The 27,919-nt window shown below is 35.2% G+C and overlaps 1 protein-coding gene across 1 annotated transcript in view; it reads right to left on the reverse strand.

Moving 5' to 3' along the window:
* KIAA0825 (KIAA0825 ortholog) overlaps positions 1-23,128 on the reverse strand; it is a 390,853-nt gene extending 367,725 nt beyond the window's left edge. Inside the window, exons 1-3 of the mRNA XM_049769174.1 lie at positions 22,998-23,128; positions 5,569-5,737; positions 1,194-1,863 (exon numbers count right to left, since the gene is read on the reverse strand). Of these exons, the coding sequence (XP_049625131.1) occupies positions 1,194-1,863; positions 5,569-5,737; positions 22,998-23,128 (970 nt within the window). The remainder of the gene's footprint in view (positions 1-1,193; positions 1,864-5,568; positions 5,738-22,997) is intronic.
* Between the last annotated feature and the right edge of the window lie 4,791 nt (positions 23,129-27,919).

Raw genomic sequence — 27,919 nt, forward strand, 5'->3', positions numbered from 1 at the left:
TATTTCTTTGAATAAAAGTACATCATTGGGTGAGTTTATATTATATAATATATATTATATTATATAGAGGCTGAAGAAATAACATAGCAGGTAGGGCACTTGCCTTACATGAGGCCCACCCCGGGACCAACCAGTTCAGTCCCTGACATCCCATATGTTCCTGTAGCCTTCCAGGAGCGATTTGTGAGTGCAGAGCCAGGAATAACCCCTGAGCTCTGGAGGTATGGCCCAAAAACCAAAATATATATATAAATTATTTCATATAATTTTACGCTAAGCTTTATGAAACAAAAAGCAGCCCTACATATACACAATAGAATATTATGCAGTTGTCAGGAGAGATGAAGTCATAAAATTTTCCTATTCATGGATGGTCATGGAAACTATTATGCTGAGTGAAATATGTCAGAGGGAGAGAGAAAGACACAGATAGTCTCTCTCATCTGTGGGTTTTAAAAGAAAACTAAAACACATTATTGTAGGAATGCCCGGAGACAATAGAGATGAGGGCTGGAAGGACCACCTCCCAATATGAAGCTCAACACAGAGAGGTGAGTGCAGTTAGAGAAATAACTACACAGACAACTATCATCAAGATAATGTCAATGAGTGAGAGAAGTAGAGTGACTGTCTCGAATACAAGCAGGGATAGGGGGAGGAGGGAGATGGGGAATGTTGCACTGGTGAAGGGGGGGTGTTCTTTTTATGACTGAAACCCAACTACAATCATGTTTGTAATCATGGTGCTTAGATAGAGATATTATTTTAAAAAAAGAAAGCAGCCTGACAAATCGTTCCAATAAATACCTTTAAAAATTAAAATTCTAAATGCTGTTTTACTATACCTAATGAAAAATGCCTAAAAGAAATATATGTTGGGCCCGGAGAGATAGCACAGCGGTGTTTGCCTTGCAAGCAGCCGATCCAGGACCAAAGGTGGTTGGTTCGAATCCCGGTGTCCCATATGGTCCCCCGTGCCTGCCAGGAGCTATTTCTGAGCAGACAGCCAGGAGTAACCCCTGAGCATCGCTGGGTGTGGCCCCCCCCCAAAAAAAGAAATATATGTTATGAAATTTGGTATTTATTTTCTATATATCAAGTTTGCAATAGATTTAACCAAAGAGAAAAGTATTCGAGAATTAAAGGTATCAAAAGGTATATTAGATCAAACAGAAACTTTGAAAATCACTAACCCAAAGCATGCACTGCTCCTCTATGCCTGCTTGAGCTCTTGCTTGTTTTAATCACAGGGACAGTATTTTCTTTAAATTGCAGTTCACAAAAATTTGCAAGAAATTTTGCCATTTCTTCTGTAGCAGTATCCAGGTAAGTTTCTTTAATGAATTTCACTGTTGAGGACGGAGCTAATATTTCACTCAGTATGGTGAAATCCTCTTTTATCATTGAATATAAATTAGACATTGTTCTTTGGTAATCATGAACCATTATGTCTAAACTAGATTCCCTGATGTAAGAAGAAAAGCAGTTCTGTAGAAGTTGAGCTAGTAGTTTATTCTGTATGTTTTGGTACTTGATTATAACTTCAGATACTGGATAAAGAAACAAAAGTTGTTGCAGGCACTGAGTTTTCAAGATTGTTTTTCGTTGTGAATAGTTTATTTCATTATGGCTTTGTAATTTGCTTGCTAAGAAGCGTCGCAGATGGAGTCTTATATTGTCCCATATAGACTTCAGATCCATAGAGGAATGATCTTCAACAGAATGAAGAGAAGTTCTAGAGAGGACCTGGAAAGAAACTCCACTTAAGGTTGATGGGAATGAAATGCTGCTCTGACAGGCGAGGTCCCAAAGTAAGTCCAATATCATTTCTTCTTGATTTTGTTCATTCTTCAACAAATTTTCCTAATAAAAGGAAATGATAACATTTGAATGATTATAAGAGTGACACTATTATTTTGCTTTCATGATTTCAAAATAATTTATATTCAAAATAATATTTGAATGCTCTACTTTTGTTTCCTACATTTGAAATTTTGCAATTTTTCAAATTTAGCTCTCATGTATATTAATTTGTAAAGTTTAGCTGATGAGATTTTCCATTACATTTCTATAAGCAAAGGTTTTAGCCCTCATTGTTATTTGTTTCTCATACAAATAGTTATGTGGAAGCTACTGCCAAAAAATTCTAAATAAAAGTCTAGAGCAAAACATCAATGAAAATGGATGTTAGGACAAAATAAATTCCAGATCATGTCCCTAATTAATCCTGGGTAGATAATTTTCATGCCTGAATAAGTATACTTATTATTATAAAACCCCAAATGGAGACCTTTAAATATAGTCTGTGCCTAGGGGTTACTAATAGCTGCCATGCTGAGAAATAACACTGAATGCATTATAAGATTTTAAACTTTCATTTAAATGACTTTTTGGGAATGGTGTTAAGAATGGTTTTATTTTGGAAATTAATCAGAAAATATTTCAGTTTTCTTTAAAATTATCTAAAAATGGGAATGAGGGAATTATTTCAGACATCAGTCCCCCAAAATTGATATAAAATTATTCCTTTATACTTTCTATGCCTACAGAAAGCAGTGGTAGGTATAATTATGAGTAGTGAAAGGACAAAAAAATTAATTTTCTTTTGGGCTTTGAATTACCTGCACACATTCTCCTGACATGCTGACTTTCATAATTATGTCTATTTCAAGTAATACTGAAATGAGTGTATGTTTTCTGAATAGTAACATCTGCTTATAAGGGGAATGTAGGAAAATAGAGGTCATACAAAGGGTAAAGCACTGCACATCACCAACCTTGATCCGATCCCCCAAAGCACATATGATCCTTCAATCACTGCCAGGAGTTATACATTAGCAAAGAGCTAAGCAATAGTACTGTGGCCAAAAAAACCCACCACCACCACCACCAACAACAAATAAACAAACAAAAAAAACAGTTCCCTTGCCCCATTGCAAAAGGAAACATGAACTCAGGTTCAAGTGGCATAAACCAAGCTGGTTTAAATATATTATAAAAAGATACCATAAGTGTTGTATGTTACTCAGAATTATGAGCATCTCTCAAATTTCAGGAATTCTCTCAGTTCTTCTAAGATTTGTAATGTCTAAGTTAATGTTCAATCTCTAGTAATTTGTAATGCTATTATCAACATTCCGCACTATACAAAAAAAAAAGTTTTCACTGTAGCCTCTGACTTATTCATAAAGGAAACCCTGTGACACCTAGATAAAAATCCAGCTTATGGATCAACACGCTAAAGTCAGCACATATGTAAGCTCATTTCCCAACATCATTCATAACAGAACACACACTCCTATGCGCTTTCTAGAAAGCCACACAGTGAACTGATCTTGAAACTTCATTCTCTCTCACTGTCTCCTTTATTTAATTCTTTTGAAACTTTTGGAAATGTCATCAGAGTCCAAGATGTCAGCAGCACAGAACATTGCATAAAGCATATTTTAAATAAAGTCATATTAAATCCTCCAACTTTCTTGTGTCATTCATTAATGCTCGATATTTGATTACTCTAGTATTTGATTACTATAGTAGAGTATAGAGGAATAAAACTTGTACTCAGTCTAAATGTTTAAATTTTGAAAATATCTCTGAAATGACTTTCACGAGGGCTTTTATTTTGTATTTAAATGGCTAAGTTAATAAATAATTTTCTATTAAAAATAGGTGTATGAAAATGCTGTCAACAATGACACTCTTAACATGTAAAAGCTTGATAATAAGGTTGTTTAGTGTGAACCTGTTTAATAATGGGGTTCTTTTCCCTACAATAACATTATCAATTATGTAAGGAAAAAAATTAGGTCTGGAACAAGGCTATCAGTCTAATAAATTGAGCAAAACTAAGGCGCCCTTTGCCCTGCAGTGAATAGAGAATGACTTATGTGTGACAGATTAAAAGATAATTAAAAGCCCTTGCTTTTAATTAAATGAGAAAGCATTATTACATCAATATTAATGAAATTCAATACACATGGCTCTTAATAGAAAAGAAAGAAATAACTATCCATATTCTTCAAGGCTCCACCTTTAGGAGATAATGGGTAAGAGGGGTTTCTTAAAAGAATCAGGCTTCAGAGCACAGAGTCTTCCTTTCTCTTCCTGTTATTACTTTTAAACATTAAAGAGACATCTGCAATTATAACAACAGCCAAAAACTTTTCATCTGATTCTGTCATCCTGCGCCATCTACAACCTCAAGATATTTTCCTCATCTGCTTTAGTCAATGTTTGATGTTTAGACAAAAACAGAGCTTTTTTTTTTTTTTTTAAATTAAAACCATAGCTAAAGAAATACTAGAAATACTGCTTTCTAGCAACTGTCTTGCGTTCTTGAGAAATTGTTTTCAGACCTGGAAGATATAGGTGCAATAAAGGAACTTATTTATTTTACTTTGTTTTGGGACTATACTGGAAATTGCTTCTGAGATCATGTGTGACAGAAATTGAACTCCTTCACTCTAGGTCTTATTGGGGGGACCAGTTGTTGGGTTACTCCTGATGGTGCAACTCCAGGAACAGATCACTCCTGGCAGGCTTGGGGTACCATAGGGATGCCTCAAATTGAACCTGGGTCAGCTATGTGCAAGGCAAGTACCTTAAACTCTGTACTATAGCTCCAGTCCCGTCTAGCTCTTTAAACCAGATCATAAAAGAACTTATTACTGAAGGCTATGAAAACTTCTCTAATATAAAGCTGTCAGGAGACAGCTCAAATACATCAGTTGGTATCATATCAGTATCAATCAGTATAATGAATTCCTTGGCTGCACCAAGGGCTGCAATACAGGATTTATATGCAAGAAGCCTTATTTGATTCTAGTCACCAAACCCCAAGGCACTGCACTTGTAGTAGTAGCCTCTGAGCACTGCCAAGTGTAACTTCATTACAGTTCCCTGCCCCTCAAAATATTCCTCATCAATTAACAGTGCTCTTGTCTAAACTGTTGCCATGACTGTAAATAATTGAATGTGTAGGCACTGATAAAAAGTATACTTATTAGATATAATAAATAGGTATTTTATTATGCTTAATAATGAGCAAAGAGAAAATAAACATTATAAAGGGACACAAAATGTGATAAATGCAAACTCATCCAGTAGACAATTGTAGTATACACAACACACCTTGTGGTTTTGATATGCTATATATAATTTACAAATCATCCAGGAAATACAATGTTTAATATCCATTTATAAAAAATGTCATTTTATTGATTAAAAATAATAGTAAAATATAAAAGGGAATCAAAGACATAGTACAGCTAAGAAGGATTCTGCTTTGCATGTAGCTGACCCAGGTTCGGTTTCCTATGATATATGATCTCCTTATAACCCTCAGGAGTAAATGCTGAGTAGCTGAGTATAGTCCCCAAACAAAACAAAACAAGCTAACATCTCACTGTTATATGTTGGGAATATAGAAACAAAGTAAAATCTAAAGTCATAGGTATGACTGGATAATGATGATTTCTAAAATTAAGATTAACATTTAGAAATGAATTATGTTCTTATATTACCCATCCCATGCCACACTATAAAGGCTTTTGTTTATTGTTTTTTTACCAGTGTTTTGAGAAACTTTCTCAAATCTTCATGGGGAATAGAAGGTGACGTTGCTGGATCATGTTTATAGTCATTTAGCCATGCGAAGCAGTCAGCTGTTGTTTGCAGCTGCACATCTGGGCACTGTTTGTTCACTTCAGATTGTATTTCTTTTATACAATGTTCTATGCTATGAACAAAATAAGAGAAAAATTATTGTGTAGGAAGTAGAGAATGGGTCAATCTCATACTATTACAAGTTCTAGATGCTTAGAGGTAATGCATATTGTATACCATTTATAAACTTAGAAAATAAATAGCAATATATCTTCAAACATTATTGAAAACTGGAAATCCAAGTTTTCTAAAAGTTTCATTTCAAAGGTATTAGAGGAACTAGTGGGTATTTACTTACTTGAGGATGATTAGAAATTATTTTGTGTAACACCAAAAGTCAAGCATAGATACAGTAGAAGCAATGATTCTTTTGATAGGTAACTCATGGATAATAGAGAAAATACTCATGTATCTAAAGATCAAAAACATACTATCTCAAGATAAGTGACTACATAATATTATGAAAGGGTTACAAGAAGTCACAGAGCATTTACAAAAGATGTGTAATATAAAATGTTCTAGGTCACAGGGTATAAGGTGATAATCTAGAGGGTAAAGTGCTTGTCTTGCATATGGCTGACCCTTGTTTCATCCCCAGCACTGTATGTAGGTCTCTGAGCACCCTAGGAGGGATATTTGAGCAGCCTGAGTACTTCCAGGTGTTTTCCTAAGACTAAATAAGTAAAATCTGTATTTATAGTTTGTAGACTGTGCTTACACTTTCATTACTGTTAAGTCCCTTTCCTGCCACTGAACCCTACTCCAAAAGATAAAAATAAACTAAAAAAAAATACTTCTAAAATATAGACTCGAACTAAAACAAAGGGGTGGTGGAAAAGGGATGATCAAATTGCTTTAATTTTTTACTTTTCCATGTTTTCAAATTTTTCAGAGATGAAGTTTGAAATCCTTCATTTATATAAAAAACAAATTAACAAAAGACTGAAAAAAGCTTAAATGAAGTATATAATATGGATCTGTTTTTAATATCCTATACAAAATCACCTTGCTCTAATACAAAGCAGCTATGCTATATTAGCTCAATTTTTATTAAAGATCTGTTCATTCATGCTTGTCTCTGTGACCTTAAGCTGAATGTCATCTTTAAAGCCTCATGGATATGACATATTACTACCACCTGATGGCAGCATATTTAAACTGCAAGAAAGCCTAGAAATAGGAAAAGATCTTTAGAGGCTCAATCCCCTTATAACATGGAATTTTGTATTTGTCTTTTAATAGAATTAAGAAATAGTATTCTGTAAGAAGGTTACTACCATTTTGAAAATACTATTGCATTTTTTCATTTGGTCAGATAGCACACAACAGGCCTTGGAAACTATCATCTGGTTACTAAAGTTGACTCCATGACAGACTAGAAAATGTATCAGGTATGGGTTGTCTATAAAACAAACAATGCATGAGCTCAAGGAAGAATTTTCGGGAAACTAAATTCACACTGAATTCAAAGTGCAACTTAGCTCAAATCAAATTACCTTGAAACAATACAACCTGAGAATTAAAGACTTGTTCAGGGAAACAAAGAATTTACAATAAAATAACTCTTCAGAGCACAGGCCACTCAATTTCCTAATAAAAAAGTCTTATCCAAGAATTCCAGTAATACATATATGAAATTGGAATATAGTTTCTTAACTTATATAAGCACTTCCAGGAACTAAGAAATAAGATGCCTAAAGTGAACACCATGAATCTATAGACCCTTTATCAAAGATTTTATAGTCTAGCATCCTCATGTGTCTCATTCAGTGAAACCTAATAGATTGCAGCAATGTGAAATGGAAAGGCTCAGCAGTTAGTCTACTTAAATCTGTTTTCATGAGTACTCAGCTTTTAGACTATCATCTATAACATCTGCATATGAGTATAGGTTAATAATTACAATTCTGAATAGGGCAAAGCCTTCAGTGGCTAGGTATTTTAGTAATTTATACAAACACTGATAAAGAGATTTAGCAGTTGCATTTCAGAAGAGCTCCCTTATTGATCCACACTAAGACAGTGCTTTTTTTTGCTTTTCGGTTCACACATGGTGATGCTCAGGGGTTACTCCTGCCTATGCGCTCAGAAATCGCTCCTGGCTTGGGGGACCATATGGGATGCAGGGGGGATCGGACTGTGGTTCATCCTCGCTAATGTGGCAAGGCAGACAGATGCCTTACCACTTGCGCCACCACTCCGGCCCCTAAGAGAGTGCTTTTAAAACCAATTTTTCAGTAGCAGAATTAATTATCTACACCCCGTTTTGTTTTTTGTTGGCTATTTTGCATTTTAGTTCACCCTACTGTCTACGGGGTAGAAGGATGTCTATATGTTTAGATTTTGATGATGTGATAACTTAATCTAGGTTTTCACCATCATGTTACTTGGTCTTTGTTTGATAGTGTTTCTGTTAAACAGTAATTTATTTCAAATATCTTTAGAAGTATTTGCAGGGGCCAGATCACACAGTGGGTAGGCTGCTTGCCTTGCATATAGTCCACGATGGTTTGGTCTCTAGTACATCATATGGTTCCTACATATGATACTGTAGGTATCAACATGGATAAATCTAACTGAAAAAATACTGAGGTGGAGGGAGGGAAGTTAATAGAACATAGTGTGATATTCTGCATGTTAAGTATTAAACAAACATTCCACACAACACTATGTATTATCCAGGTTTACAAATAAAGGTAGTGAAAGAATAAGGAAATGTTCTGGGATGAGCAGCACTATCAACTCCAGGCCAAGGATGTAAGTGGGATGAGTGCAGGGAGAGGTATACTGAGTTTTAACGGTAATGGAAATGCTAGATTCCTTAAAGAGGATGGAGGACACAGGAATGTTCCTCAGAGTTCATCTTACTTCTCATCATTTACCACAACATTTCTTTTTTTTTTATTATTATAATTTGAGTTAATATATGTTAACCTGATTTTTAACATAATTTTTATTTTAATTGTAGTGGCTTACATATCATTCACAGTAATATTCCAGGTACATATTTACATTGATTCAGGGGAATTCCCCCCACCGATTTGTCCTCTCATAACCGCTCCCATCCTGCCTCCCATATCCTCCACTCTGTTTTGTAAGCTAGTTCTGGCGCTGTGCTCAGATGACTGTGTGCAGTGCTGGGAATTGGACTTGAGTCACTATATAACTAAAATACTACTATGAACGACTTGTATTCCACTTATTCAAAATAAAAATTATTAAAAATAAATTGAGGCCAGAGAGATAGCATGAAGGTAAGGAGTTTGTCTTCCAGGTAGAAGGTCTGTGGTTCGAATCCCGGCATCCCATATGGTTCCCTGAGCCTGCCAGGAGTGATTTCTGAGTGTAGAGACAGGAGTAACCCCTGAGTGCTGCTGGGTGTAACCCAAAACACACATCCCAAAATTAATTAATTAATTAAAATAACAGATAGAATTAGAGTCTTCATTAGGCTGCAATAAGGAAAGTGCCTTACTCTGGTGAAGTCACACCAATTATTAACAAAGTTGAGCCCAATTAGCGTTAATTACTTGAGTAAGGTGAGGGACAGAATCAGGGGTGGGGACCCAAAACTGCAGAGCCCGTGTCCCAGAGACAAGAAGCTTCAGCGACAGACTCTGCGGCTTTGGGACCCGGAAACCATGTCTGTGTAGCCCAGTTGAGGGACAGGATCCAAGGCAGTGACCCAGAACTGCGGAATGCATGTCCCAGAGGTAGACCCTGTGGCTCTGGGATTCAGATGCCACTTTGAAGGTGCCCAAGTGAGGGACAGAATGCAAGACAAGAGCCAGTGGAGCACAGCTGCTCCTCTCCAATCTATGGCCCAGTGCTACTCCTAGTCAAGGGACACCAGCATGGGACATAGAAAATATCACACTACAATTACAACAATGGGGAAACAACACAGGCCTCCACCAGGATTAAAGAACAAAGATGGTCGCTCTGATGACCCCAAAAAGTACCAACCACCTATTTAGTCTCTAAGATAAGTACTTCAGAGAAGAAATATAGAGAATGTTCATAAAACTCAAAGAAAGTATGGAACAAACTGAACGTGACACATATAATTAAGATCTGAGAGCACAAAATATGAAAATTTCAAACTGGAATAACAGGGCTGAAAAACTTGGTGGATGAAATGAAAGAATATTGATGCTTTTGGCCCCCAACTTGTTTCTGTGTCCCACCATCACTCCTGACTCCCTGATGTCTCTTGTCACATCTCAGGTTTTTGTCTGCCGTCCCACCCTTCAAACGCAGCCAGTGCTGCCTCTAAGTTTTCCCCAAAGCTTTTTTCACATTCCACCATTGGTACTGATCTCCCTGAAGTCTCCCACCCCATCTCAGGTTTATCTGCTAAAAACAGTATTTTCTGGTCCCTCCTATCAAACCACATGAACACATAGAAGACATTTCAATTGATCTCAGTTACTTGCAGGCAGATTAGACTTAGCACTTTTTTCTTTTAGAAAATATACAACTCAATATTCAGTTGAACAAACCAATGAATTACTTGGCAACATTTTTATCATACTTAGATAACCTCTTGTATTTAGGAAAATAACCTCTAAAGCAGAGATACCTTTAGCCATCATTTATAATACCAATTCAACAGATCACTTTCTTGTTTTGTTTTGTTTTTGGGTCACACCCGGCAGCGCTCAGGGGTTACCCCTGGCTCTACGCTCAGAAATCGCTCCTGGCAGGCTCGGGGGACCATATGGGATTCCGGGATTCTTCTGCATGAAAGGCAAATGCCTTATCTCCATGCTATCTCTCCGGCCCCATCAGATCACTTTCTTAAACAAGCTGAAACTTCAGCATTACAACCCAATAAATGCAAAGAACAATGGGAAACAAAGGAAGATAAATATAATTGGGGATATGAACAGAACCCCTAGCAAATTTCCAAGCCCACCAAAACACCTGAGCCTTATAGATGAGAACCTAAAATCAACACTTAATGTTTTAGCAACAGAAATCAAGAAATCATTAGCCTGCAAAATTAAGAAAAATACAGATGAACAATTCAACAATCTCAAAGAACTCTTCCAGAAGATGACAGAATCCATACAAATGAAACTGAAGGAAATGAAAAAGATGTTAGCAATCTATAGTAGCAGAATTACAAAGTGGAGAATTACATAGATGAATTTGAAGACAAATTACAAGCCAGCATTGATAAAAAAAAAAAAGTTTAAAAAAAGAAAGGAGATACAAATCAGTAGAAGAAAATGTAAGGTACTTAATGAACAAATTCAAAAGAAATTAATCTCTGAATTATAAAAGTACCAGAAAGGGAGGAAAAAGGAAAAGGGGAAGAACAAGTAATGAGGAGGACAATAGGAGAGAACTTTCTCACTCTCTGGAAAGAGGTTGCTATAAAAATCCAAGAGGCAAAAAGAGTTCCAAGCAATTAAACCCTAGGACAACACCACCAAGACATATAGTAATACAAATGGCAAAATAAATAAATAAATAAATAAATAAATAAAAAAAAGAAAGAGATGGCTCTTTAAAGCTGTAAGGGAGAAGAAAAATCTTAATTATAAATGAAAGAACATAAGAATAAAACCAGTTATCCCAATTGAAACAATTCAGGCAAGAAAAGAATGGAATGGCATATTAAAACTACTAAATAAAACTTTCAACCTAGAGTTCACTACCAAGAAAAGCTCTCATTTATATGGGAGGAAGGGATAAAACATTCTCAAACAAAAGAGAACTCACAACATTCACACTTACCAAACTGACTCTAAATGGCCTACTCAAAAGATGAATTATATATATGGCACAATATAATGGCACAACAGCGCTTTCTGTCAATAATTTTTACTTGAATGTCAATGGACTAAACTCTCTCCCATCAAAAACCACTGTGTAGTCAGTTGGAACAGGAAACAAAAAGTTCAGGATAGACATAGACTCAGAGTAAAAAGATGGAAAACAAAAATAAACCTAGGACAGCCTTACTTATATCAGACCAAATTGCATTCAATCTCAAGAAAGTACTTAGAGACAAGGATGGACACTACTTATTGATCAGGGGGAAAAGACCAAGAAGTACTAACTGCATCAACATTTACACACCAAATGTAGAGTCAACAAAAATACTTAAGGCTTTTGTGCTCACAATCTTAGAGAAACATATGGATGGAAATGTGATAGTAGATGGAGATTTCACCATGCCCCTATTGCTGCTGGTCAGATTCACTAGGCAGAACATTAGCAAAGGCATAAGAGCCCTAAATGAGAAACTAGAAAAACTGAGACTAATGGATCTATACAGAGTCTTTCATCCTCAAAAAACTGAATACACAAGTCTTCTCAAATACACATGAAACCTTCTCTAGGATAGACCATATTTCAGGACACAAGTCTAAAGTTACATAAATTCACAAATATAAAAATTATACCAGTAATTCTATCAGATCACAATGTCACAGAGATCAAGATTGATTGTAAAAAGAAGATGAGGAGAAAATCTAACACCTGGAGACTACACAACATGCTGCTCATCAACAGCTGGATCAAAGAGAAAATCAGGAAGAAATAGAGATTCCTTGAGACTAATGATAATGAAGAAACCAATTACTAAAATCAATGAAACACAGCAAAAGCAGTAGTTAGGGGTAAACTATAATAATACATGGCCACATTAAGAATGAAGAAAAAGACAAAATCAACAACCTAAAGGCACACCATAAACATCTCGAAACATCTGGAAAACAGTAAAGGAACTCAAATACAAGCAAAGAAAATAAATAATAGATCCTAGAGCAGGACCAGAGTGATACCACAGAGGATAGGGCCTTGCATATAGCCAACTAGCTTCTATCCCCTGTCATCCTATATAGATGGTCCAATGAGCCTGCCAGGAATGACTATTGAGTAACTCTTGAGTGCCTTCAGGTATGGCCCCAAAACCAAAAGTAAATAAATAAAAGAAGGTATTTAAAAAAAAAACAGAGCAGAATACAATATAAAAAAATAAAATAAAATGAATTGATGAGACCAGGAGCTGGCTGTTTGAAAGATAGAAACAAGAAGACAAACCTGGCAAGACTCACATGGAAAAAAGGGGAAATACTCAAATTGGATTAGAAATGAAAGAGAAAAGATTACAAGAGAACTCTAAGAAATCCAAAATATCATAAGAACTTATTATGTACAACTGTACTTTGTTAACTTAGAGAACCTAGAAGAAATGGACAGATTTCTGGAAATAATATAATCTCCCAATACCTAATGAGGAGGAAGAAGAAAGTCTAAATAGGCCAATTGAAAGAAAATTGAAACAGTAATTAAGAAGGTCTTCAAGAATAAAAGTCCAGGACCAGATGGGTTTATAGGAGAGTTTTATCAAATATTCACAAAAGAGTTGCTACCATTGATCCTTAGACTCTTCCAAAATATTGAAGAGATGGAGATCTCTCTAATACTTTCTATGAAGCTAACCATAATACTCATTTCCAAAGCAGATAAAGATACTACCAAAAAAGAAAACTACAGACCAAACTCATTGATGAACATGAATAAAAAATCCTAAACATAATCTTAGCAAACAGAGTCCAACAACTCAGCAAAAATATTATATACCATTGCCAAGTGGGTTTTATCCCAGGGATGTAAGGGTGGTTCAATATACACAAATTAATCAACATCATACACCATATCAGTAAAAAGAAAGGATTAAAAACCAAATTATCATATCAATTGATACAGAGAAAACATTTGACAAAATCTATTACCATTCACAATGAAACCCTCAGCAAAATAGGTGTGGAAGGAACATTCCTCAAGATAGTAACAGCTATCTATAAATATCCCACAGCCAACATTATTCTTAATGGTGAAAAGCTGAAAGCATTTCCACTAAGGTACTAAGCAAGAATGTCTATTGTATCCACTCTTATTCAACAAATTATTACAAGTCCTAGAAATACTTACATGCAGCCAATTCAGGACGGATGGTGGTTCGAATTCCAGCATCCCATATAGTCCCTCGAGCCTGCCAGGAGCAATTTCTGAGTACAGAGCCAAGAATAACCCCTGTGTGTTGCTGTGTTGCTGGATGCGACCCAACTGCCCCCGCCCAATAAAGTTCTAGCAATAGTAATCAAACGAGAAAAAAAATCAAAGGAATTAAAATTGAAAAAATAGGAAGTCAAACTATTTCTGTTTGCAGATAACATGATGATTTATATCAAAGACCCTTAAGAGTCCACAAAAAAGCTCCTAGAAACAATAAACCAATACAGTAAAGTGGCCAGCTACAAAGTCAATACACAAAAGACAGTTGCATTCCTTTAGACAAATAACAATTTAGAGAAGAAATAAATCAAAGAGTCTATCCTCCTGAAATAGTGTCCAAAACTATAAAGTATACAGAAATCAGCCTAACAAGAGAGGTAGAGACCTATACTTTTAAAACATTGAAACACTTCACAAAGAGGATCCAGAATACTATCACAGTGGTAGGGTCTTTTCCTTGCATATGTCTGACTCAGGATAGACTTGGGTTCATATCTGGCACCCCATATGGTCTCCCAAGCTTGCCAGGGCAATTTCTGAGCATAGAGCCAGGAGTAGCCCCTGTTTGATACCAGGTGTGCCCCACCCCACATAATAATAAAAACACTTCAGAAAGAAACTGAAGACCACCTAAGGAAAGAGAAGAAAATTCAATGCTCTTGGATTGAAAGAATCAATATCATCAAAATGACCATCTTACTTAAACTACTATATAGATTCAATGCAAACCCTATTCAAATTCTGGCACATTCTTCAAAAACTTAGAACAATCAAATAGAAACATTTGTGTGAAACCATAAAGACCTACAATAGCCAAAACTGAGGCATCTCATTACCTAATTTAAAGCTCTACTACAAAGCCATAGTGATCAAAACAGCATGGTATTGGAACAAAGATACATTCAAAAGGATGTATGCACACCACTATTCATTACAGCACTTAGTACAATAGCCAAGACTTGGAATCAACTATATGTCCAACAACACACAAGTGGATCATAAAGATGTGGTATTTATAAATAAAGATATGATATAGCTGTAAGGAATGATGCAATCACGCAAATTGCACTACATGGATGAAACTGGAAGATATTATGTTAAATTAAGTAGCCAAAAGAAGAAGGATAAATGGGGCCGGTGAGGTGGTGCTAGAGGTAAGGTGTCTGCCCTGCAAGCGCTAGACAAGGAAGAACAGTGGTTCGATCCCATACGGTCCTCCCAAGCCAGGGGCAATTTCTGAGCACTTAGACAGGAGTAACCCATGACATCAAATGTGTGTGGCTCAAAAAAACAAAAACAAAAACAAAAGAAGGATAAATACAGAATAATATCACTTATATGTTGTATTTAGAATGACTGCAATGATCTAAATGGGAGTTGTCTCTAACCCCTTTTACCAGAATACAAAGAGAGGAAGGAAAAAAAAATTTGAAAGGATGGAGGCCAGGGATCAAGCAATCTCAGGTGCACTGATAGTATTAAAAAAGGACAGAACAAAATATCCAAGCCAAAGGCAACAACAAAAAAGGACAGAACAAAATATCCAAGCCAAAGGCAACAACAATGTAATCAAGAGGCCCAAACTCTAATCATCTAAACTTAAATCGGCCTATTATACTGGCAGGCTGGGAAACAGAGGGAATGGTATGGGATACACTTGGGGAACATTGGTGAAGTGAGGTGAACTGGCAGTGGGATTGACCCTGATTAATTGTATGTCTGAAACTCAACTATGAAGGACGCTAAATCACAATGGTTTCACTAAAACTAAAAAAAGAATATTGATGATTTTAACATCACTGCACTTAGAATTCCTTGACCCCTGAAAATTCAGTATTAATTCATGCTATGCTACCTTAAAAATCATTTTTACTTGGAGAATTAAATATGTAATTTGTCTGACTACACTAATTCAAGTATATAGGTATATAAGTATATATATAAATATATACTCATTGCTTCTAAAAATTGTTATGTAATGTGATTATATAGACAACATTAAATAAATAATAGAAGCTCAAGTGCTAATTAGTATCTGGGTATAGCAGAGTTAGGAAAGGTGAAAAAGAAAGTAATTATAATATAAACCTTGACATGTAAGCTTATTGTAAAAGCACTTAGTCTTTATTATTCTGATACAATATTGCTCACAGGGATAGAAAAGGTATAGTCCATTGGTAAAACTTGTGACAATATTTTTTGAATTTGCTTTCTCCTACCTTTCTATATTCTTTTTACAAGGGTTTATTTAATTAAATAATTTACTTATTTATTTAAACACCTTGATTACAAATATAATTGTAGTTAGATTTCAGTTATGACAATATTTTTGACATAAAAAGTTATGTGTATATTTTCATTGAACATTTTTTTAATTTAAAAATCAGAAAAGGTCACAGGACAGAGTTTAAAGTGTGAGTAATTTATTCAAGTTTTTAAAAGTCTTTATCTTTTTGATGTTTATTTATACTTTTTGCCTACAGCACAAGATTAATCCAAGCAAAAGTCTTTTCAATTAATTCCTTAGAATTACGAGATAATTAATAGGAAGAGAGCTGTTGTACTAAAATAAATCAAGTAATCAAGTACAAATCAGTCACTTACTTTCCTCAGACAGGCATTTTCAGATATTTCTATATTAATGATAAGTTAGCATTAATTTACAGTTAAATAAACAAATACTTAAGTTAATTAATAAAAAGTATTTTTAACACAGCAAATTTAACACTTAAAGGAGTATAGTAAAATATTTATGCTTATTTTGTATTTCATACTTTGGTTCTATAAAACTAAATATTCTTTCAGGAAAGTTTTGTTAAATTAACATTTTATAAATAGGTATTGCTTCCTTTTCCTTATTTCTCATGAAAAGATACATGTAATATTCTTTAATAATGTGCCTAAATAGTAATTCCTATATCATCTCTCTTATTATTGTTGGGTATTTTTTTTTCATCCTATCCAGTGGTGCTAAATGACAACTCCCAACTACGTGTCCAAATGTGTCCCCGGGACTATATAGAGCCAAGGACTAAATCAAGACCTCCCACATGCATAAGATGTGCTCAACTCTTTGAATTATTCCCCTGTTCCTCTTTACTGCATTATAAATCTTGGTGGAGGAAATAGAAAGCTAATATATGTAAAAGAATAATTATACTTTTGGGTAGAGAGATAGTACAGTGGTTAAGTTTTGCATGTGGCCAACCAAGACTCCATCCCTGGCACCACATGATCCCAGGAGCACGGCTGGATAATGGTTTCTCCTACCTCTTCAATTGTAATTTTAAAAGGATCAAATACAAGGGCCAGAGTAATGGCATGGGGTAGGGCATTTGCCTTGCACATGGACCTTGGGATGAACCTTGCGTTGATACCCCGGCATCCCATATGGTCCCCAAGCCAGGAGCAATTTCTGAGCAAATAGCCAGGAGTAACCCCTGAGTGACACCAGTGTGGCCAAAAATTAAAATAATAATAATAATAATAATAATAATAATAATAATAATAAATCAAATACAGGATCTCTTAACAATCAGCTAATGAAGCTACTGTTCCTATGTTTAGCTTTATTTACCATGACCCAAGCAGGGGTCTAAAGGAAACACTAAGGATGTAGATCAGAAGATGATGGAAAAGGAGTAAACACCATTATAAACATTCAAATAATGAAGCAGAGTCAGAAAACAATGGAGGAAAAATTGACCCAAAAGGCAGAGTGGCTTCACTTTTCCTCAAACTCTATGCGCATGCGTCACCAAACTTCATGCTGAGAATATATGAGGGAAGACTGGAAAGGTTTAAAAACTAGGAAACAATAACAAGGTTAGAGAAAGTTTGAGGTACTGAATAGCAAAGGCCCAGGATGCTGTCTGCATAGAAAAAATTTTGTTTTGTTTTGGTTTTGGGGTGAGACCCAGATGTTCTCAGAGCTGGGTGACTCCTAGTATGCTCAGGGAATACTACCGAATATGCACAGGGAACGATATAGACCCAGGTCGAACCTGGGTCAGTTGTGTGCAAGACAAGTACCCTACCTGGTACTTACTATCTCTCCAGCCCTTTGGAAGAGCAATTTTAATTTCCAGAATAAGCATACTGAAAAGAGGCCAGAAAATGGGAAACTTCAAAGTGGCTGTTTGGGTCTTTTTCTAGACATACTAGGTGGGGAAACTTTCAGAGTCTTTTTATATGACCTTATCTTGAGTAGGATAGAAGAGATAGAGGTTTCAGTTAGATGAAAAAACTCAAAAGAGAAGTACACAGAAATTTAAAAAGAAATGTATATTCATTTGCATCCTCTTGTTATTTATAAAATAATGAATATGGAACAATAAGCAGTCTCTTAAATATGTATTTGTGAAGAAGCACAGTTAGATTGATGATGTGGAATGGTGATAAGCCATGTATCAAATATTCTCTCATCACCTAAGACTGATGTCCCCCCCACCCCTTATACCCCATGGTTTAAGATATATTAATCATAGTAACACTCCTGATCTCTTTAGTTTAGAAAAAAGAAGTAGGAACAGGAATCCTGTACCAGAAGCAGGAAGACTTATGCCCTAAAGTACACACTAAGATTGCTTATAATGTAAAAAGAGAAAAGTAAAATAAAATATACTATCAATTCAACCAAACAGTAAGAGAAGAAAAATCATCCCGTGTCATATCACGAAACCAAGAGAGTTGTGATACCTTCATAATCTTGTTAAACTACTAAGTTCATTCAGCTCACATTTTGTGTGTGTGTGTGTGTGTGTGTGTGTGCAGTGTATATGTAGTTTTCAGTGACAGATTTGTGCCTGTGAGTACTACATCCATAGTATCCCTCATTGGCAGGTTATTTACCCTCTTGTTAACACCAATCTTGATATGTGCTAAAAGAAAATGATTCACCAACATCACTGATTTCCACTGTCAGACCTATGAGTCACCTCTCACTGACTAGAATGGAAAAGAGGATGTAAACGTGAAAATGGTCTGCAAGAATGACAGCCTCTCTTGAAGGGCAGGTGAAGGTTCAGCAACCTCTGGGCACTTGAGTCTATTCTGGTGAATCACTGCTTGGGGGAAGCAAAAGACCCTGTGCCTCATAAAATCTGATAATATTAAGCGGAGGAAAGGAATTCACACATAGATGCTGGGTCACTGCTAGAAATACAACCTTCAGGATTTGGGATAAGGAAAAAGACCATATTTAAGAAATGAATCACTAATGTTTTATTTCTTTTTAACTACCAGGAAAACCTATAGCATACAGATATTGGTTACTCCCTCAATGTACACTGTTGGGAGATAAATAGAACAGTTAGAATACAAAAATGCCAAGGGTAATTCAACTACTGCAGTGTAAGTGTGGCATAACTGATTCGTCATGACACACAATTTTCTAAAAGCTATTCCAGTAGAAGGCAATAAATGAGTGCATAAATGATTTACACTCTTCTGAACTGTGGTTATTATTCAGTATTTTATTTTTAAAAATATATATACCCTATACTATTATGTTTATTCTCCAGAGTATAATAAAAACATAATTGAATTTGATGAAAAATAGACTTGATTCTAAATGTAGCATACAACACATAAAGCTATTCCCTTATTTTATCCCTTGTGAAGATCAATGGTCACTTGAGGTGCTTCTGTTCAAGGTTCGTTTTAATATATGAGCAATAAAATATTTTTAATTTAAAAATCATGGTTCTTATATTTTATAGTATATTTTCTTTTTAAGATCGACAGCAAAGTTTTGCACTAAGTAACAATTTATGAATAAAGAACACAATATTTTAATCACTGTTTTATTTCTAAATATGATTTCTTATTTACCAGATACCAGAGGTAAAAATTATATTAAGATGGCTTAGCATATAAAATGAATTAGTCCAAATAAAAAGCATCAAAATACACTGACTTGAATTGATAGAGCCTAAGTGGCCCTATAAAAATTACCTTTTAAAAATAATTTAGATTATGCACTTCTGGAATTTAGATAACCAATTTATTAATCTATACAATTAATAATATATTGGGGTAAAGGGATTCTTTTTCTTTGATTTTTTTATGGGGAGATCACGCATGGCCATGTTCAGGGGTTACTCCTGGGTCTGCACTCAGGAATTACTGGTAGCAGAACCAGGGGAACATATGGGATGCTGGGGATCTAAACCAAGTCAGCCATGTGCAATGTTAGTGCTTTACCTGTTGTGTTAATTCTCTAGCCTCCAAGGGCTACTTTTAGCTCTGTGCTTGGGGATTGCTCCCAATGGTGCTTGGAGGCCCATATGGTGCTGAGTTCTGAACATAGGTAAAGCACAGGCACGGCAAACACCTTAAGTACTGCACTATCTCTTTAGCCCCATTATTAAACTATTTTTATTTACTTATTTTGAGATTTGGTATCTGGTCCACATCTAGTTGTGGGCCACACACACACACACCTGGAACATTTCTGTATGAGTTTAGGAGTCACCTCTGTCAGTGCTCAGAGAGCCAGCTATAGCAATGGGGATTTGAACCAGGTCAAAGTTCCTACACTCCCAGTGTCCCTTTGCAATTCCCATTATTTGTGTTGGCGTTCTATGGGCTAGAACTGTCATGAATGTATGTATGTATGTATGTGTGTATGTATGAAATATAAACTACATAAATATATTACACTAAATTTTAAGTGATTTCATACTTCTGAACAATATAAAATATAACAACCCTCTTTATAGTGAATTCATATGTATATGACAACATGCTGTTTTAATTATATATGTAACCATAGTAATACCTTTTTAGTTCATAGAATATTAAGATATAAAATTTCTCCAAATTTTATAATATGACACAAAATAACTTTATACTTTTAATGTTCTTTTAAATGTACATACGTATAGCAAGGGCTAATAAAAATTAAGAGGGCTAATTCTTTTGTTGAAAGTAAGGGGAGAGTCTGAAGCAATAGTACAGTAGGTAGGCATTTGCCTTGCATGTGGCTAATCCCTGTACCCCATATGGTCCCCCATTCCCACCTCAATACCACCAGAAGTAAACCCTGAGTACAGAACTAAGAGTAAGCACCAATGGGTGTGGCCCAAGAACAACCACCACCAAAATATAGTTGGGGGAAGAATATTTATCTTTCTCTTAAAGCATTTACTTTATAAACATATCATTTTAAGTACTTTAGGCATTTTGTTAGCTTCCTCAGCTATGACTTCCTACCTCAAAAAGCTAGGAGTTGGGACTGGAGAGATAGCACAGCGGTACACATTTGCCTTGCATGTGGCCAACCCAGACGGACCCAAAATGGACCTGGATTCGATTCCTGACATCCCATATGGTCCCCTGAGCCTGCCAGGATTGACTTCTGAGTGCAAAGCCAGGAGTAAATCCTGAGCACCACCAGGTGTGACCTAAAAACAAACAAAACAAAACAAAAAAACTACGAGTTGTCTCTTATTTTTTTTGTTTCTTTGCTGTTGTTTTTTTTTTTGGAGGGTGGGGAATCACACACAGAAGTACTCAGGAGTGAATCTTGGCACTGCGCTTAGGAATTACACCTGCTGGTGCTTAGTGGAAAGTATGGGATATGAAAGATCGTACTTGAGTCAGCCCTGTGCAAGGCAAACAATTTAAATGCTCTGCTATCATGCAGATATCTTTTCAAAATGCAAACACCAGGAGATAGCTCTACTAACTAGTAGTAGTTGTAGTAGTAGGAGCCAAATTTCAGTGAGTGCTTTACAATCTATTTGCAAAACCACCACTTGTATCTTCTCAAGTCAAAGATAATAAATTAATATAAGTTTCCTTATTACATGATAATATTAGAATAAGTGCTACCTGGTAAAAAGTGTTACTAAGCTCTCTTTTTAGCATCTTAATTGTTTATCTTGAAAAGAGGCATTAGATTGTATATTCTGGCCTACTAATGTGTGAGGTTCCTCTCCTTTGTAGTCATAGCAGACATTCGGGATGGATTCTGTTTTTATGCTTGTTTAATAATAAAAAGTTTTCTTTCTCTTCTGACTTTCTTGAAAGAATTTCTGAGATAAGATATCTTTATTTCAGTCATAATTTTCCATCAGTATTTTTTAGCTTATGAATTTAAGTAATTTATCCTGACTGTTATGAAGACAAAATAGTTGTATTTTTATATAGAACACAATGAAAAAAAAGAAACAAATACACTTACTTGTTACTGTTTCTTTGACAATGTAATAAAACTAAAAAATTGTTATATGTGCATTCTACAATACAAATATTTTGAATAAATAAATTCTTTAATTGAATCACCATGAGGTATTTACAACGTTTCTCATGACTGAGTTTCAGTTACACGAAGTATACAACACTCTTCACCAGTGCACATTTCCTACCACCAATGTCTCCAATTTTCTTCCTACTCCCCCTGTCCTATCCCCTGCCTGCCTCTGCGGGAGACATTTATTTTTCTCTCTTTCTTCCCTTTTTTTTCTTTTAGACACTGTAGTTTTTAATATTGTTACTGAAGAATATCAAACATATAACTTTACCTCCTTTGAGCACCCCGTTCTTGTCCAGAGTGATCATTTTCAACTATCATTGTCATTATGGTCCCTTCTCTACCCTAACTGCACTCCCCCCCACTATATGTGGCAACCTTCATTACATGGACTGGCTCTCTTGGCCCTCATCACTAACAATAGAAATCTTTATTGTAATTTGTATGTTTGTCCCACAAGAAATAAATTATCAGAACTTTTATTAACCTAAAGGATTTATGTAAGTAAACTGACTTTAAAGTCTACAATATATATGAAGAAAAAATATTCAAAAATATTTTTGTTCTTTGAACAAAAAATGTTCAAAAACATGAAATTAGTTTAAAACTACTTGGTAGTTTTTTATTCCCTCCCTATTCAGTAACAATAACTTTCCAGGTAAGTAATAATGAGTGCTAATCTGTTAGAGTGAAACTCCTTGTTTCACAGGGAAGGAAATTTAAAATGACAAACATTGCAAAAGAAAAAAGTTTCTTCACTTCTGATTAACCACTTAAATAAGACTATTTGACCCTAAATAAATTAATAAGAAGCAAATATCAATATTCGCAAACTTGAAAAAAATTAAATAGCAATTTGATAAATTATTTGAAGGCATCTCCTATCATTTTTTATTCTAATCAAATAAGAACATTATACTAAATTCTAAAGAGAGGAATCCAGTTAAATTTTTCCAGACAATCTAAGAAGTAGAACCAGGTAGGTAACACTGTAAATATAAAACATGACACCAACTTATTTCAAATATTTATCATTATTTACCTTGTAGCATTTTGCTCTATCTTTTCATCAATATCATTGAAGATTTGCTTAAACTCCAAGTCTCCAGGAAATGAATTTAACAATCCTTGTAGGTCAAAGGAATTATGTGAAGATTCATCTCCAAAATCCATTCTGTGAAAAAAAAAATATATCAGGACACTCCCCAAATAAAGAGGAAAAATAAAACAACTCAAGTTGTAATACAAATCCCCAAACAGTAATTTCCAGTTATAGGCAAATGAAATACAGCCCTAGGAGAACTAAGGTATTATTAAAAACCAGGTAGAATGTTTTATTTAAACTCCAAGGGGGGGCTGGAGTGGATTGTACTGCACAGGTAGGGTCCTTTCCTTGCATGTGACCAACCCAGACTCAATCAACAGCATTCTATATGGTCCTCTGTGTACCACCAGGAATAATTCTTGAGTGCAGGGCCAGGAGTACCTCCTGAGTATCACTGGGGGTGAACCAAAATTAAACAAACAAACAAAAAAAACAACAACAAAATTTCCAAGAGGCATGATCTAATTTTCACACATATCTATAGTTTGAAAGCTGAACAAAGCACCCCTCAGAGTAATTCAGTATCCCGTGGCTTCTCACTGGAACCAAGTGGGAAACTACAGAGGAAATCAGAAAACCCTCAAACCACTGATAACAAGTGTGGACACAGCAAGAATTCAACACCTTCCCTTAACTCCTGTCAACCTACTGGTCAGGAAAGCTTCAAAACTTCAAAATTCTCACCAAGTAATCCTATATATATATATATATATATATATATATATATATATATATATATATATATATATATATATATATATATATATATGTGAAGGTAAGCATCCTAAATTCCTCCAAATCCTGACAACCTGAGTGCTGAGAACTAAAGCTAAAATAAAGTGGGCACTCTAGTGATGAATGTGGTATTAAAATGATGTTTTCATGAATAGTACAGTTAACAGTATTGTAAATTCCAGTACCTCTACAAAAGTAGTCAAATTTAAAAGAGATAATCAATAAAAAACAAAGGTTGCATTAAAGGACTATCATTTGATAGTAATAATAGGGCAACTAAATTAGGATGGGAGAGTTTCCGTGTGACTTGCATATTGCATATTTGTAATGTCTATGATATGGTTTCAAGGTAAAGGAAGATGAGAAGAGTCACCTTTATATTCAAAAAGGCAAAAAAATTGTTAGGTCAAGTAGAGTGAATAGGTCGAGAAAACGAACAAAAGTGAACATAGGTACCCAGGACAACAAGAAAAATAAAGGAGGGAGAGTAGATTGGTAGGTAATGTTAAGGTTTAGATTTAGTTTTCTCATTAGGAGAGCAATGATCCCTGGAGGACTGTTATGATGAAGGAATGGGCAGTAATTGCCATGCACATGGACACACTTTAAGAGACAAGGATTTAAGATGTTTGTATGTGGTAGGTTGTGTGTGTGTGTGTGTGTGTGTGTGTGTGTGTGTGTGTGTGTGTGTGTGTGTGTGTGTGTGAAAGAGAGAATGGGGGATTAGGCAGCAAAGAAACAGGAGAGAGATCATCTGTTCTTTCAAAGCATAGACACAATGAAAGGAGTAACAATTTAAATAGAATGGGTGGAAAGATCACTGTTATAAAAATATATATATATTACTGAGGGACCAATTTAGTTTATAATATTTCAGTGGTATTCAGAAATGTAAAACTGACTTTAAACATTGTAGGGAGAAAATAAAGAGGAGGTATAAAGCTGTGGGGCATGTTATAGCTTTAAATTCTGCTTATCTTCTTAATAAGCAGCTATCATCATCAGAGAGATAATAATAAATGACACAATGAATAAAGACTTTTCCTAATCTATGGTGAATAAAAAATATACAACTTGATAGCTTTTAAGAGTATAATACATTTTTGAAATTGTTTCTTAAATTGTCATTCCATAATATTGTTTTAAAATGATCAGACTTGAATACCAAATCCAAAGTCAATGACAACAGAATCGATACCCAATCTACAGCAAGCTGTACAAGGAGGGAACAGTTGCACTAGCATAATTGGGGATAAAGGAGGGAGATGTGGGATGCATGCTGGGAACAGGGGTGGATGGAGGACAACACTAGTGGTACCCTTCATTCATTATCACTATGTGCCTAAATAGTACTGTGAAAGATTTGTAGTGAAAGATTTGTAATTCACTTTAAAATTCACAATATAAATTACAAAAGAAATCTTATTCTCGGGGCTGGAGAGATAGCACAGCAGCATTTGCCTTGCAAGCAGCCAATCCAGGACCTAAGGTGGTTGGTTCAAATCCTAGTGTCCCATATAGTCCCCCTGGGAACTGCCAGGTGAGGCCCAAAAACCAAAAAAAAAAAAAAAAAAAAAGTCTTAATTCTCCTGTAATATAGCTGATAATTGTTAAATAATATTATTAAAACTGTGCTTTAATATCTTAAATGAGTATTAACAACTAATCTATTTTATTATTGACTTTTAAATATAATCAGTGTTTAAAATTTACATCTAAGTCAAATATCAGTAGATCAAGTTTGAGCTGTAGGCACGTCGTAACAGTTATAATTTACCAAGAACAGTGACTATAATAAAATATGAACATATTAAAAGCATCATGGAACATTCTAATAGCTATAAAAACATCATACCTTATGTGATCAAAAGAAAGTCCATATAAATAATTTTGAATTGCCACTGATGCTAACATATTTTAAAAGAATGCCTCTTTATTCCAAGATATGTATCTTTCCTTCTTTTGAACACAGTGACTACAGCCCTATTTTTTTCTATTTTTTCAATAGTAAAAATTCAAATACCTTTCTCTTATGACCAACATATACTTTAAAAGGAGTTAAAGATAACAGAAAAACCAACCACTGAATTTATGGAACACTTATATGGAAACTATAAGGAAAACATTAGGTCTATGTAATTTCTCCTATGTGGAAAAGTCCAGTGAGGAGAATCAAACACCTGTTTCAATCTACGGATTGAATTTGTGTTCACCAACAAATGTCCAACTACAGATGACTGGACAACAAAGTTGTGGTGTATATAAATATATATATATATATATATATATATATATATATATATATATACACACAATGGTACATGACTCACTTATATGAAAAGATGAGTCTCGCAATTTGCTACAATTTGGGTGAGACTGGAGGGCATCATGATAAGTGAAATAACTCTGAGAAAATGGTGCATACCAGATGACTTCACTCATTTGTGGTATAAAAAGGAAATAAAATATAGGACTAGAGCACATGAAAAAATTCTTGGTTTTCGTTTCGAAACTGATTACTACCAAGCAATGAGGGTAAAGAGAGACAGAAAGAAAAGAGGCAGATAAGTCCCATAAGAATGCTGGTGTAGGAACTTAGGAATTTGGGTGGTGGTGAAATTGCATGACTTTATGCATCAAAACCATTAACATCAATACTATAGTCACCTAAGCTACAATAAAAACCCATTCATTTATTGGTGTGAGTGTGTGTGTGTGTGTGTGGATACAAAGCATGTCAGCTACATGCAAAGCAAGCGCCATACCCGCTGCACTATCTCTGCTACACCATGAAAATATAAACATAAAATAGAACATATTTAACTTTTATGCATAATTAATATAACAAGCAATAAAGAAGAGTGCATATTTTGGTTCTTCCACTAATGTCTAATTTCTGTATGACTTCGTGTAAGTCACTCAGGTGTATGCCATAAACAAAACAAAAGAGACTGCTGTATGAGTGGCTGGAGAGATATGAGAATCTTGAGAGCATGTCCTGCAAGAAAGCCTAAACAATCTTTACTGCACATGGTTTCAAACACACCATCAAAAAGTGATCATTGAGTACAGTCAGGAGTAAGTCCTAAGAACAATTGGGTGTGCACCACCTATTAAAAAAAAAGATTGTATATTTTGGAGATTAGCCCCTTATCTGATGGGTATTGGGTGAATAGTTTCTCCCACTCAGTGGGGGGGTTGTTGTATTCTGTGCCCTATTTCTTTTGAGGTGCAGAAGCTTCTCAGTTTAATATATTCCCATCTGTTAATCTCTGATTTCACTTGCTTGGAGAGTGCAGTTTCCTCCCTGAAGATGCCTTTAGTCTCAATGTCCTGGAGTGTTTTACCTACGTGTTGTTCTATATATCTTATGGTTTCGGGTCTGATAGCGAGGTCTTTCATCCATTTGGATTTAACCTTCATACATGATGTTAGCTGGGGGTCTAAGTTCAACATTTTGCAAGTGGCTAGCCAGTTGTGACAACACTACTTGTTGAAGAGGCTTTCTTTGCTCCATTTAGGATTTCTTGCTCCTTTATCAAAAAACAAGGCACTGACAGAACTTTACAAGAAAAAAGCATCTAATCCCGTCAAAAAATGGGGAGAAGAAATGAACAGACATTTTGACAAAGAAGAAATACAAATGGCCAAACGACACATGAAAAAATGCTCTACATCACTAATCATCAGAGAGATGCAAATCAAAACAACGATGAGATACCACCTCACACCACAGAGAATGGCACACATCACAAAGAATGAGAATAAACAGTGTTGGCGGGGATGTGGAGAGAAAGGAACTCTTATCCACTGCTGGTGGGAATGCCGTCTAGTTCAACCTTTATGGAAAGCGATATGGAGATTCCTCCAAAAACTGGAAATTGAGCTCCCATATGACCCAGCTATACCACTCCTAGGAATATACCCGAGGAACACAAAAATACAATACAAAAACCCCTTCCTTACACCTATATTCATTGCAGCACTATTTACCATAGCAAGACTCTGGAAATAGCCAAGATACCCTTCAACAGATGAATGGCTAAAGAAACGGTGGTACATATACACAATGGAATATTATGCAGCTGTCAGGAGAGATGAAGTCATGAAATTTTCCTATACAT

This window comes from Suncus etruscus, chromosome 2 (assembly GCF_024139225.1).
Source record: "Suncus etruscus isolate mSunEtr1 chromosome 2, mSunEtr1.pri.cur, whole genome shotgun sequence".
NCBI classification, from domain to species: Eukaryota; Metazoa; Chordata; class Mammalia; order Eulipotyphla; family Soricidae; genus Suncus; species Suncus etruscus.